Source organism: Rhinopithecus roxellana, chromosome 9 (genome assembly GCF_007565055.1).
Source record: "Rhinopithecus roxellana isolate Shanxi Qingling chromosome 9, ASM756505v1, whole genome shotgun sequence".
NCBI classification, from domain to species: domain Eukaryota; kingdom Metazoa; phylum Chordata; class Mammalia; order Primates; family Cercopithecidae; genus Rhinopithecus; species Rhinopithecus roxellana.
Genome location: NC_044557.1, coordinates 109,423,527 through 109,437,599, shown reverse-complemented (window position 1 = coordinate 109,437,599; position 14,073 = coordinate 109,423,527). Strand labels below are relative to the sequence as shown.

The window sequence follows — 14,073 nt, the reverse complement described above, 5'->3', positions numbered from 1 at the left end:
GTCATCCCTGGTCAACAGCTAACAAGACAACAGGGACCTTAATCCTACAGTTACAAGGACTGCCAACAAGTGACCTTGGATAAAGACCCTAAGCCCCAGGTGAGAACTGAAACCCTGGAAACACCTTGATTTCAGTGAGATTCTATACAGAGAATCTAGCCACACTGTGGCCTGGACTTCTGACCTACAATAACTATGAGATAATAAATGTGTTCTTTTAAGCCACTAAATTTGTCATAATTTTTTATGCAGCATTCAAAAAGTAATACAATCTGCATAATAAATTCCTACAAATGAAACTGCCAGATCAAGGGGATATGCACTTAAAATTTATATATATATTACAAAATTGCTCTTCCAATATTTTACATCTTTGTTGTTGTTGTTGTTGTTGAGACAGGGTCTCACTCTGTCTCCCAGGCTGGAGGGTAGTGGTGATCATGGCTCACTATAGCCTCAAACTCCTGAGCTCAGGTGATCCTCCCACCTCAATCAGCCTCCTACTCTGAGTAGCTAGGACTATAGGTGAGTGCCTCCATGCACAGCTAATTTTTTGTGTTTTTTTTTTTTTGTAGAGATGGGGTTTCAACATGTTGACCAGGCTGGTCTTGAACTCTTGGGCTCAAGTGATCCACTCACCCCAGCCTCCAAAAGTACTGGGATTATAGGCATGAGCCACCATGCTCAGCCTACACCAATTTAAACATCCACCAACAGTAGATTTAAAACTTCCCAGTAATTATCTGCTGATTTAAAGTGTTTATTCCACTAAGTCACCAAGGGCCGGAAGGATCTGTATCTTGCCCTCTTGTAGCTGACATTTTTGACAGAGGGACTTTTTAAAAAGTGATTATCCTCTAAAATTTATCTTAATAACAAAGACCTTTTCTTTGAGGCTCTACTAGGAGAGAGGTTGTCATTACAACTGCCATCTCCAATGTAAGAAGCTACTGGCAGCGAGAATTCGTATGAGCTTATGAAACACTATAAATAGCAATCTACCTGTCAGTAAATGGATCTGTGGCAGATGAATAAACTCTGAGTCTCTGAAAACAAATGTAAAAGTTTTTTTAACTTTGAAAATTATTTTTGGAATAAAAGTTTAAATAGTTTATAATAGATTCTTCTAAGATAATAATCTGCAGAAAAATCTGAATAAGATACAAAATGAAATCCACGATCAAAATATCAACCATACAAACACTAAAGTATACTTATATCTTCAGGATTCGTTAAAAGGGGTAGATTGGCCCGGCGCGGTGGCTCAAGCCTGTAATCCCAGCACTTTGGGAGGCCGAGATGGGCGGATCACGAGGTCAGGAGATCGAGACCATCCTGGCTAACACGGTGAAACCCCGTCTCTACTAAAAATACAAAAACTAGCCGGGCGAGGTGGCTGGCGCCTGTAGTCCCAGCTACTCAGGAGGCTGAGGCAGGAGAATGGCATAAACCCGGGAGGTGGAGCTTGCAGTGAGCTGAGATCCGGCCACTGCACTCCAGCTTGGGCGACAGAGCGAGACTCCGCCTCAAAAAAGAAAAAAAAGGCCGGGCGCGGTGGCTCAAGCCTGTAATCCCAGCACTTTGGGAGGCCGAGACGGGCGGATCACGAGGTCAGGAGATCGAGACCATCCTGGCTAACACGGTGAAACCCCGTCTCTACTAAAAATACAAAAAACTAGCCGGGCGAGGTGGAGGGCGCCTGCAGTCCCTGCTACTCCGGAGGCTGAGGCAGGAGAATGGCCTAAACCCGGGAGGCGGAGCTTGCAGTGAGCTGAGATCCGGCCACTGCACTCCAGCCCGGGCGACAGAGCGAGACTCCGTCTCAAAAAAAAAAAAAAAAGGTGGTAGATTTTAGAGCCAGATGGGACCCAAGAGATTTAGTTTAGCTTATTTTATAGAGAATATGCTAATATTTTAGAAGTCAAAACAGGTAAAATTTTGCTTTCGTTTATTTCAGTACTTTCATCACAAAAAAAAAAAATTTTTTTAGTGTATAACCCAATATACATATTTTCTGGAAGACTACTTTAGAGTATGTCAAAAGACTTTAAAATGTGCGTGCCCTCTAACCCAGAAATTCTTTTTTGAGAGTTTGTTCTGAAGATACAAATCATAGATGCTCATTCATTCAAATGAACTCAATCAGTATTTATTAAGCAACTTCGATGAGCAACTAATACTGTTGTGGGTGTTGGGGAAAACAACAGTGAACAAAATGTATCCCTGCTGGCATGAAGCTTACAATCTGGTGGCAGAGAAAGACAGTCAACAAATAAATATACATAAATCTCAGGTGTTGAGAAACACTAAGAAACAGGGTATGAGGGTAAAATCATGAGATTATGATTTAAAAAGCAACCAGAGGAGAAAATCTCAGAAGAAATGACATGAATGAAATAGAATGTATGTCTTATAAGCAGATAGAGATCTGGGAAAAGAAGAACTAAAAATGCAAATGCCCTGGGGCAGGATCTCCCAAACATCCCCAACATAGTCAGCATCACACTGTGTGTCAGTGAGCAGCCAATTATGAGTACTAAATGCTAGTCAAGGAAATCTATGAGTTTGTTTTTTTGAGACAGCATCTCACTGTATTGCCAAGGCTAGTCTAAAACTCCTGGGCTGAAGGGATCGTCTAGCCTCAGCTTCCCACTGTGTTGTTTTTTAAATCAGCAAGTAATGTTTTGACTTTCAAAATAATTCTACTTTTTCTTTTTGAGTCAGAGTCTCGCTCTGTTGCCCAGGCTGGAGTGCAGTGGCAGGATCTCAGCTCACCACAACCTCTGTCTCCCGGATTCAAGTCATTTCCTGCCTCAGCTTCCTGAGTAGCTGGGATTACAGGCACACACCACCACACCCGGCTAATTTTTGTATTTTGAGTAGAGACAGGGGTTTCACCATGTTGGTCAGGCTGGTCTTGAACTCCTGACCTTGTGATCCACCTGCCTCGGTCTCCCAAAGTGCTGAGATTACAGGCATAAGCCACCGTGCCCGGCCAATAATTCTACTTTTATATTAAACTTATTTTTACTATTACAATAGTGCTTACAGTTAGAAACAACCTAACTATCCTATGATTGTTAGTAAATTAGCTACATATATGATTGTGCATTTGTAAGATGGAATACTTTTAAAAAATTAAAATAACACTTACAAGCCATGTTGTCAAAAATATTTAATGATATGGAAAAAATGCTATTAGGTGAAACAGAAATGTATTAAACACTACATATGAGCCCAATTTTATTTTAAAAATATATACAGGTAGATATATATATATACCTGAACTATTTCATAATAATGAAAAAGAATGGAAAACCATATTTCAAATAGTGTGATAACACTGATTACTTCTAAGTGGCATGATTACTGACACTTTTTTTTTTTTTGAAACGGAATCTTGCTTTGTCGCCCAGGCTGGAGTAGAGTGGCGTGATCTTGGCTCACTGCAACCTGATTAAGGACACTTTTTTTTTTTTTTTTTGAGACGGAGTCTCGCTCTGTCGCCCAGGCTGGAGTGCAGTGGCCTGATCTCAGCTCACTGCAAGCTCCGCCCCCGGGTTTACGCCATTCTCCTGCCTCAGCTTCCCGAGTAGCTGGGACTACAGACGCCCGCCACCTCGCCCGGCTAGATTTTTGTATTTTTTAGTAGAGACGGGGTTTCACCGTGTTAGCCAGGATGGTCTCAATCTCCTGACCTAGTGATCCACCCGTCTCGGCCTCCCAAAGTGCTGGGATTACAGGCTTGAGCCACCGCGCCTGGCCTTGACTATGGACACTTTTATCTTCTTTAGACTACTCTATGCTTTCCAAATATCCCAAATTAATTATTTTTTAAACAAAGGGGAACCCAAAAGTTATATTCAAAATAAATGCCTTAGAAGATAGTCTTAGTTCTTTGCAGGTGAAAAAAATAACAACAGGACAGGAAGCATTTGAATTCCATTAGTTCTTTTTCTTTATGTTTGATTTACTTGGGACAGGTTAAAGGGTAACTAAAAAAGTTCTAGAGGAGTGATTATACTTACATTCCTGTTTGAAGGTGAAATAGTCTGTAAGATGCCTGCATTCATGATTTCCCCGAAGCAGGAACAATGTTTTGGGATGATTAATCTTTAAACTCCATAAATACAGCACACACTATAAGACAGATAAAATTTTCTTTGTGACCATTATAATGCATAAACACAATTTATATAATTCAAATGACTTATTGTAATGGCATATATCATTGTTATTCCAAAACTGAAAAATGAAACCTTTTGAATGTGATATACTTCTGCCCTAGAATTTGACAGAGTCTAGAGTAACTTTCACAGATTTTTTCACAGAAATCTCTCTCTAATCTCTGTTCTCATGTTCTAAATATCTAGAACTATCTCAGAAAGCCACTCACACATATATTAGTCCTAAAACCTGTATTTTATTTAATTCTGAAACACTAAAGGCATTTCCACTAAGACCAGGAACAAGGCAAGAATATTTACTATCTCTGCTACTGTTCAAAACTGGTGTAAGGGTATTAGCCAATTGAATTACACCTCAATTAGAGGGTTAAGAATGAGTAAAAAATAAAACTATCTCTATTTGCAGATATAACCCCCAAAAATCAATAAAACTAACTCAAATAATAAAATAATTCAGTAAAGTAGCAGGATATAAAATTAACATACAAAATCAACAGCTGTGGGGCACAGCGGCACGCATATGGTTCCAGCTACTCAGGAGGCTAAGGCAGGTGGCTCACTTCAGCCCAGGAGTTCAAGGCCAACCTGGGCAACACAGGGAGACTCCATCTCAAAAAAAAAAAAAAAAAAAAAAAAAATAGGGCCAGGTGCAGTGGCTCATTCCTGTAATCTCAGCACTTTGGGAGGCCGAGGTGGGCAGATCACCTGAGGTTGGGAGTTCGAGACTACCCTGACCAACATGGAGAAACCCTGTCTCTCCTAAAAATACAAAATTAGCCGGGCATGGTGGCACATGCTTGTAATCTCAGCTACTCGGGAGGCTGAGGCACGAGAATTGCTTGAACCCGGGAGGCGGAGGTTGCCACAAGCCGAGATCACGCCACAGCACTCCAGTCTGGGCAATAAGAGCGAAACTCTGTCTCAAAACAAACAAACAAAAAAAGACCTTTTATACAGAAACAATCAACAGAACATCATGGTAGAGAAATCCCCATTTGTAACAGCAACAAAGAGGCCTAAAGACACAGGAATAAATTTAACAAGAAATGTGCAAAATCCATACAAGGAAAAAATTTAAATGTCGCTATAAGACATAAAAGTAGACATGAAATAATGGAAAGACATTCCTTGTTCTTGGACAGAATGAATCAACATGCAAAGATTACCGTTCTCGGCGGGGCACAGTGGCTTATGCCTGTAATCCTAGCACTTTTGGAGGCCAAAGTGGGCAGATCACCTGAGGTCAAGAGTTCGAGAACAGCCTGGCCAAGATGGTGAAACCCCGCCTCTACTAAAAATACAAAAATTAGCCAGGCGTAGTGGCGAGTGCCTGTAATCCCAGCTACCCTGGGAGGCTGAGGGAGGAGAATCACTGGAACATGGGAGGCAGAGGTTGCAGTGAGCCAAGATCACGCCACTGCATTCCAGCCTGGGTGACAGAGCGAGACTCTGTCTCAAAAAAAAAAAAAAAAAAGATTACAGTTCTCCCTAATTTAAGTCATTGAAATTCCAAGAAAAATACAAACAAGCTATTTTATGGAGTTAGACAAGTTAACACTAAAATTAACATGGAAAAATGAACATGCAAGAAAGAATAGCCAGGAAAATGCTAAAAAGAGACACTATGAGGGCAGACTAGCCCTACTAGATGTTAAAACATACAAACGTCTATAATCAAAACAGTGGTACTGGCCTTACGTAGATAAATATACCAGTGGAATTTTATACTACAGATACAGTATAAAAGTACCTATAAAAACATGGTAAATAATAAAGGTGGCATCTCAAATCACTGTAATAATGATGAACTTTTAAATAAATGGCTCTGGGTCAGGTGGCTGCCATTTAAAAAAAAAGATAAAGTTAGATCCACATCTTACACAGTGTACAATAAACAACAAAAGGATGAGCAATCTAAATGTAAAAAGATAAAACCACACAAGTTCTAGAAGAAAACATGAGTGAGTTCTTAAGCCCAGTGTAGGTCAAAATTGATGTAGGTAAGAACTGTGTAACCAATGACTAAAAATCCAGACACAATAAAATAAAAGATGGGTAAACTTGACCACACAAAAATGAAAATAGGCCAGGTGCAGTGGCTCACACCTGCAATCCCAGCACTTTGGGAGGCTGAGGCAGGCAGATAACCTGAGGTCAGGAGTTTGAGACCAGCCTGGCCAACATGGTGAAACCTTGTCTCTACTAAACATACAAAAATTTGCTGGGCATGGTGACAGGTGCCTGTAATCCCAGCTACTCGGGAGGCTGAGGCAGGAGAATCGCTTGAACCTGGGAGGTAGAGGTTGCAGTAAGCTGAGATCACACCATTGCACTCCAGCCTGGGCGACAGAGCAAAACTCCATCCCAATAATAATAATAATAATAATAATAATATAATTTGCATAGTAAAAAAACAATTTGGCCAAACTGACAAAACTACACATTCATTTAACTTTTGACCCACTTCTAGGAATCTACCCTGAAGATACACTTCCAACAATATGAATATGCACAAGGCTGTAGCATGCATGTAATAGTAAAATATTAGGAACAACCTAAATGACCATGCACAGGAGAGAGGCTAAGCTATGATACGCTCAAACAATAAAGCACAAGGATGAGGAAGATCTCTATAAACTGATTTAGAGTGATTTCCAGGATACATTTTTAGATGAAAAAAGCAAAGTATGGCTGGGCATAATGGCTCACAAATGCAATCCCAGTGCTTTAGGAGGCCAAGGTAGGAGGATAGCTTGAGGCCAGGAGTTTAAGATCAACCTGGGCAATACAGCAAGATCCCATCTCTACAAAACCTTTAAAAATTAGCCAGCTATGGTGGTCACATGCCTGTAGTCCCAGCTATTTAGGAGGCTGAGGCAGGAGGATCCCTTGAGGCAAGGAGTTTGAGGCTATAGTGAGCTATGATAATGATCATGCCACTGCACTCCAACCTGGGTGACACAGTGAGACTCTGTCTCCTAAAAAAAAGTACAAGAGTAGCTATAGTATGCCACCCTCTATATAATAAAGAAGATACATGAAATTCATATGTATGTATCTCCTTTGTACATAAAAAATGCAGGAAAGATAAACCCAAAAACTAAAGAGATTGGTTACCTATAGCAGGCATTCAGGCACTAAATAGACTATGAAAAGAATACTTGTTTAAAGCATGAGAGCTAAAACAAGAAGGGAGAGTGTGGCCTTGTTTAGTCTGAGGTGGCAACATGTGCGTTGGGAGACTCAAAGTAGTAGATCACTCTCCACATGTCTACCAGTGACTACAAAAGCACTGTATTGATTTTGAGGTTACAAATAAATTTTAGGAAGGAAGCATAGGCATATTTGCAGATACAGAACCCATGAATGATGATAATCAATTGTATACACCAATTATGAAATATTCCGTATATATTTCACAGCCTCAAAACACAAGCAAAAATTGAGAGGCTAATATGCTTTGGCAGTGTCCCCACCCAAATCTCAACTTGAATGGTAGCTACCAGAATCCCCACACCCAGGGGACAGTAACTGAATCATGGGGGCTGGTCTTTCCTGTGCTATTCTTGTAATAGTGAAAAAGTCTCATGAGATCTGATGGGTTTATCAGGGGTTTCCACTTCTGCTTTTTCTTCATTCTTGCCACCACCATGTAAGAAGTACCTTTTGCCTTTTGCCTCCTGCCATGATTCTGAGGCCTCCCCAGCCATGTGGATCTGTTAAGTCCAATTAAACCTCTTTTTGTTCCCAATTTTGGGCATGTCTTTATCAGCAGCATGAAAAAGAACTAATACAGAGGACTATGTTGAAAAACAGATGAATCAATATAGTCATGCACCACGTAATGCTGTTACAGTCAACAACACACCACATATAGGACAATGGTCCCATAAAATTAAAATGGAACTGAAAAATTCCCACATCCTAGTGATGTAGCCATCATAATGTCTACATGCAGGCATTTCATGTTTGTGGTGATGCTGATGTAAAAAAACCTACTGCACTGCCAGTTGTATAAAAGTATAGCACATACAATTATGTACAGTACATAATACCTAATGATAAATTTACTGGTTTGTGTATTTACTATACTGTACTTTTTATAATTATTTTCAAGTTTGTTTCTTCTATTTATAAAAGAAAAAGGCTCATTGTTAATATGGCAGGTCCTTCAGGAGGGATTCTAGCAGAAGGCACTGTTATAGGACATGACAGCTCCATGACTGTTACTGCCCCTGAAGGCCTTCTAGTGGGACAAGATGTGGAGGTGAAAGACAGTGATACTGATGATCCTGACCCTCTATAGGCCTACGCGTGCATGCACGTGTGTGTGTGTGGTGTGTGTGCGTGTGTCTTCATTCTTACCAAAAAATTTTAAAAGTAAAACAATTTTTTAATAAAGTTTACAGAATAAGAATATAAGTGAAAAATATTCTTGTACAGCTGCATAAGTCTTAGGCCTTCACATTCACTCATAATACCACTTGTAAGCTAAGTGGTATTACAAAAGAGTCAAAAAGTTAAAAAAATTTAAAAAAAAAATTTTTTGGGGGGTATACTAGGCAAAGAACTTTATTAACCTTCGTTTCAAACTTGATTCCCAGGCTTCTTCGGCTTAATTAGCTACAAAGAATGAATTGTGCATAAGCAAAAACTGAAAAGAGCTGCTGTGTCCAAGGGCTTGAGCTTAAAAATATTAAGAGATCTAGATTTTATCAGATCCATAAACAAAAATTTCTTAAAAAGCAGTCATAATATAAAATAGCAGCTCCCAGTAACTTCTTCAAGTTTTATCTTCAGAAGTTGACTCAATTCAGTTTGCCTCATGCTTGGAAGCCTCATCAAAATTCTCCACATGATCTGGAACTTCATAATTGTCATCCTTTCCAATAGCAAGGGGTGCTTTTCCATCCACAGACTGTTTGGGCAGAGCTTCAGCCAGTCTCCTTAAACTAGTCAGACAGTCTGACTAATTTAAGTCAGACAGTCAGACAGACCAAGCTGGCTTAAGATGCTGGGGAGCATTTCCATCAGCTGCTTTGTCTCAGCATGGCCTGTACTGGTGAAAATGTTTGCTGGCATCTCTGTTGTTAAAGTGGATCACTGTTCCTTGGTTTGTAAACATATTCACCTCTTCAGTACCAGAGATATTGTTTACCCCTAACTTCTTTAAGGAGAACTCAAGTTTTTTATCATCTGCTGTGGCTGTTCTACGAACCACCTTCTTCTTTCTGCAAGCCGTTCGTTTCCCACCAATGCGCACTTGTGCCTGCAGTTTGGCGAGTTTTTCCTGGCTCATAATTGTTTCTTTCATCTTCTCTCAGCAGATAAGGGGCCACGCAGGGGGCTAGGGTTGGTGCTTAGGGGGTCTCGGGTGGACCAGCTGAGATTAGGTGCACACACACGGGATATGCAAGATGGCAGCTCAAAATTAAAAATCTTATAAAGTAAAAAGTTACAGTAAGCTAAGGCTAATTCATTATTGAAGAAAGAAAAATACTTTTTAATAAATTTAGTGCAGAGTAAGTGTACAGTGTTTATAAAGTATCCAGTAGTATACAACAATGTCTTAGGACTTCACATTCACTCATCATTCACTGATTCACCCAGAGCAACTTCCAGTCCTGTACAATTCATTCACGGTAAGTACTTTATACAGGTATTCCATTTTTTATCTTTTATATTTTTTTTACTATATCTTTTCTATGTCTAGATATGTTTAGACACACAATACTTACCCTTGTGTTACAATTGCTTACAGTATTCAGCACAATAACATGCTGTACAGGTTTGTAGCCTGGGAGCAACAGGCTATACCATGTAGCCTAGGTGTGTAGCAGGCCACACCATCTAGGTTTATGTAGGTACACTGTATGATGATTTCACAACAGCAAAATCGGCACCCATTTCTCAGAATGTACCCTCCTTATTAAGCGATGCATGACACTGTAATTGTGGTTGGAAATTTTGACACAATGCTGAAAGTAACTGATAGTGCAAGCAGAAAAAAATAGTCAAAGTTATAAAGAATAGCTCAACAATTAGAGAATACACATTCTTTCCAAGTATATATGGGACAATCACAAAAATCTACTCTGTACTATACCACAAGGAGTCTCAATAAATTTCAAAGAATGAATATTATTCCAATCGTGTTCTTTAATCAAATTACATTAAATCAATAATCAGTAACAAAATACTAGCTCTAAAAAAACCTACATGACTGTAAAGAAAAAACATACTACTTCATTAAGAAAATTCTTAAAATATAAAATACTGAATGACAATGAAAGCAATACATATCCAAATCTGTGGGACTCAGATAAAGCAACACTTAAAGGGCAATGTATAGCGACAAGTACACTATTTTTTCATTAGATTTTCAAATATGCTAGTATACATTTAACTTATCTCTGAAAGGTCATATAAGAAACTCCTGAGAGTGAGTGCAAGAGCTGAATGGCTGGCATATGAGATGCTTGATTTTATTAGTAATTAGAGAAACATTAATTAAAACAGTAGAACACTACTTTATACCCATTATATTGGCAAGTATTATAATATGAGATAAAATCATATTCTGGAAGGAGGGATGTGAGGAAATAGGAATTCTTCAGTGCTACTGGTAGGAACAGAGACTTGCACAGCCATTCTGAAGAGCCATTTGGCAATCAATGCTCAGTTCAAGTATGAATGCACACACCCTTTCTCCTGGCAATCCCATTTTGTTCATAAACCCTATAGACATTAAATCATGGTAGATTTATATGAAGGTGTTCATCATAGCAGTGTTCATTTTAGAAAGAAATTGGAGTTAAACTAGGTGTCCACCAAGCAGAACAGAGAACTAAAGTGTCACAGAGAAATACTATGAAATTCTATACAACAGGCAGAAAGCAATCAACTAGAGGCACATATACTAGTAACCTGGGTACATCTTAAAAACACAGTGGTAAGTGAAAAAAGTCAACAGTATAAATAGCACTACAACAGTGGTTCTCAAAGTATAGTCACATTCATCTCAAAGTGTGATAAAGAGCATCACCTGGGAACCCGACAGAATATAGATTGCCAGGTTCCACCCCAGGCCTGATTAATCAGAAACAGGGTCAGGGCCCTGCAACCTGTGTTTGCACAAGCCTTCCAGGTAATAATGATGTATGGTAACATTTCAGGACTACTGGACAGCATCATATCATTTATGTAAAATTAAAATGTTTTATCTGTAAAAGTTCTATATATTAAAAAATTAATATATTAGACATATTGGCTGGATGTGGCAGCTCATGCCTGTAATCCCAGCACTTTGGGAGGCTGAGGTAGGTGGATCACGAGGTCAGGAGATCGAGACCATCCTGGTTAACATGGTGAAACCCTGTCCCTACTAAAAATACAAAAAAAATTGCTGGGCATGGTAGCATGTGCTTGTAATCCCAGTTACTGGGAAGGCTGAGGCAGGAGAATTGTTTGAACCTGGGAGGTGGAGGTTGTAGTGAGCCGAGATCATGCCACTGTACTCCAGCCTGGAAGACAGAGCAAGACTCTGTCTCAAATTAATGAATATATATATATTTATTTATTTATTATATATGTATATGTTTATTATATGTATATAATATATATAACATATATTTATTACATATATATGCTGTCCCTCTCACTAGAAAATACAGTAAAGGACTTTGCTTGTGCATCTCCATGTTAGCTTCCCAGAATCTAACACAGGCACTGTTGACAGTCTGAGAATCATTCATTCATATATATATTAGATGTATTCTGAAGCATATATTAAATATAGGAGAAGCATGTGTTTACTGGGGAGAGAGTAGGGAACTCAGAGATCACAGATAAGGACAAAAAGAATAAAACAAAAAAGAAGGACTTTGCAAAGACTGGTGAGAAATGTGCCATGACCTGAGGAGCTTGATCAATTCGGCTGAGACTTTCCCACCTCCTCAAAAAGGAAAGACTTCAAAATCCTGAATCCAAATGTTTCTCAGTATGCCTAATCTAATCACTGACATCTCTCACCCATATTACTAGATTAAATCCTCACTGGTCTCCCTGCACTTGCTTTTGGGCTCCAAAAGTCGACTGACCTTATAACAGCCAAAGTAATTGTTTTAAAACATAAATGTGAATACGTCACTCCCCTGCTCAAAAAAAAAAAAAAAAAAAAAAAAAAAAAAATTCCTCCAACAACATCCTAGCACATTCAGAATAAAACCCAAATGCATTGACATGGTTTACTAGTCCTGACATCATCTATCTGTCCAACTCTCTGCATCTCTTCCATCTCTCCCTTACTCACTATTCTGTCTAGCCTCGACAGCCTCATTTCTATACATGGACTGCCCTAGACTTGCTTCTGCCTGTGAACTTTTACACTGGTTGTATCCTCTGCCTGGAATGTAGTTCCCTTGATCTATGCACAGCTTGTTCCCGCAGGTCATTCTGTTCAAAAATTGCCTCCTCAAAAGATCCTACCCTGACCACTCCAAGTTAGCTGCTCCTGTCCTGCCTTAGCCCCTTCCTCTGATTTGGTTCTCATGGATGGTAAATAAATACATGATGCAGTCCCTGTCAACAGAAAATACAGTAAAGGACTTTGTTTGTGCATCTCCATGTTAGATCCCCAGAATCTAACACAGGCACTGTTGACAACCTGAGAATCATTCGTTCTTCGTTGTTTAGGAGTCTCCTACACATTGCAGGGTATTTTGTATCCCTGAAGCCTGTTTATCAAATGCCAAAAAAAACTTTTAATCATTGTGACAAACAATTTAAACATCATTGTATGTAATTATGAATGCATCTAAAGCATAGGTTCTCAAAAATGGAATTGTTGCATTAAAGCATGTACACATTTTCAAACAGACATTGCAAAATAATCATAAAGCTTAAACATATAGACATATATAAATAAATAACCTTATGTGGCTTTATTCTTTTGAGGGGTTAAATTTCATTACCAAGATACCAATTTTCACAAAATATTCCAAGGAAAAGTTATATTAAATCAATATATAAATTTAGAATGCACTTTATCTTTTCTATACCTACATTTCCCAACCAAGAACACAATATATCTTTTTTTTTTTTTTTTTTTTTTTTTTGAGACGGAGTCTCGCTCTGTCGCCCGGGCTGGAGTGCAGTGGCTGGATCTCAGCTCACTGCAAGCTCCGCCTCCCGGGTTTATGCCATTCTCCTGCCTCAGCCTCCGGAGTAGCTGGGACTACAGGTGCCCGCCACCTCGCCCGGCTAGTTTTTGTATATTTAGTAGAGACGGGGTTTCACCGTGTTAGCCAGGATGGTCTCGATCTCCTGACCTCGTGATCCGCCCGTCTTGGCCTCCCAAAGTGCTGGGATTACAAGCTTGAGCCACTGTGCCCGGCCGAAGAACACAATACATCTTTTGATTTATTTGGGTATACATTTGTGCCTTCTAACTCACCTTTTTGAGGTAATGAAATATATAAAGGCACAATCCACCCATAGTACAATGTCATTTGGTGATGTGCTTCTTGGCCTCTAATTTCAAGTTTTATTTCCTTATTTTATGTATCAGGACACAACTGTACAATTGTCTTGTATAGTTCAATTACAAGGTCATGATTATCAAGACATCTGTTCAACCACTCAATTATTGTTTCACTTCTATGTGAGCAGAATTTTTACTCTGCCTCCAGAATCATTTCTGTATGTCAATACCTATTCATCAATTGGTCATCTAATAACATTTATATCACCTGGTCATCTAATAACATTTTTCTCTTTGGTGGCTTCTGTGCATTTATTTATTTATTTATTTATTTATTTTTATTTTTTATTTTCAAAAACAACTTTATTCATGACACATATTTAAAAAAAAATTCCCACCCCTGGA

At 39.0% G+C, this 14,073-nt stretch overlaps 1 protein-coding gene across 4 annotated transcripts in view; it reads right to left on the bottom strand.

Moving 5' to 3' along the window:
• The window catches only part of PPP3CC (protein phosphatase 3 catalytic subunit gamma), a 101,966-nt gene that overhangs the window by 41,897 nt on the left and 45,996 nt on the right, over window positions 1–14,073 (bottom strand). For all 4 annotated transcript variants that reach the window (XM_010365370.2, XM_010365372.2, XM_010365371.2 and 1 more), the window contains exon 4: window positions 4,029–4,140. In XM_010365370.2, coding sequence (XP_010363672.1) covers window positions 4,029–4,140 — 112 coding nt within the window. The remainder of the gene's footprint in view (window positions 1–4,028; window positions 4,141–14,073) is intronic.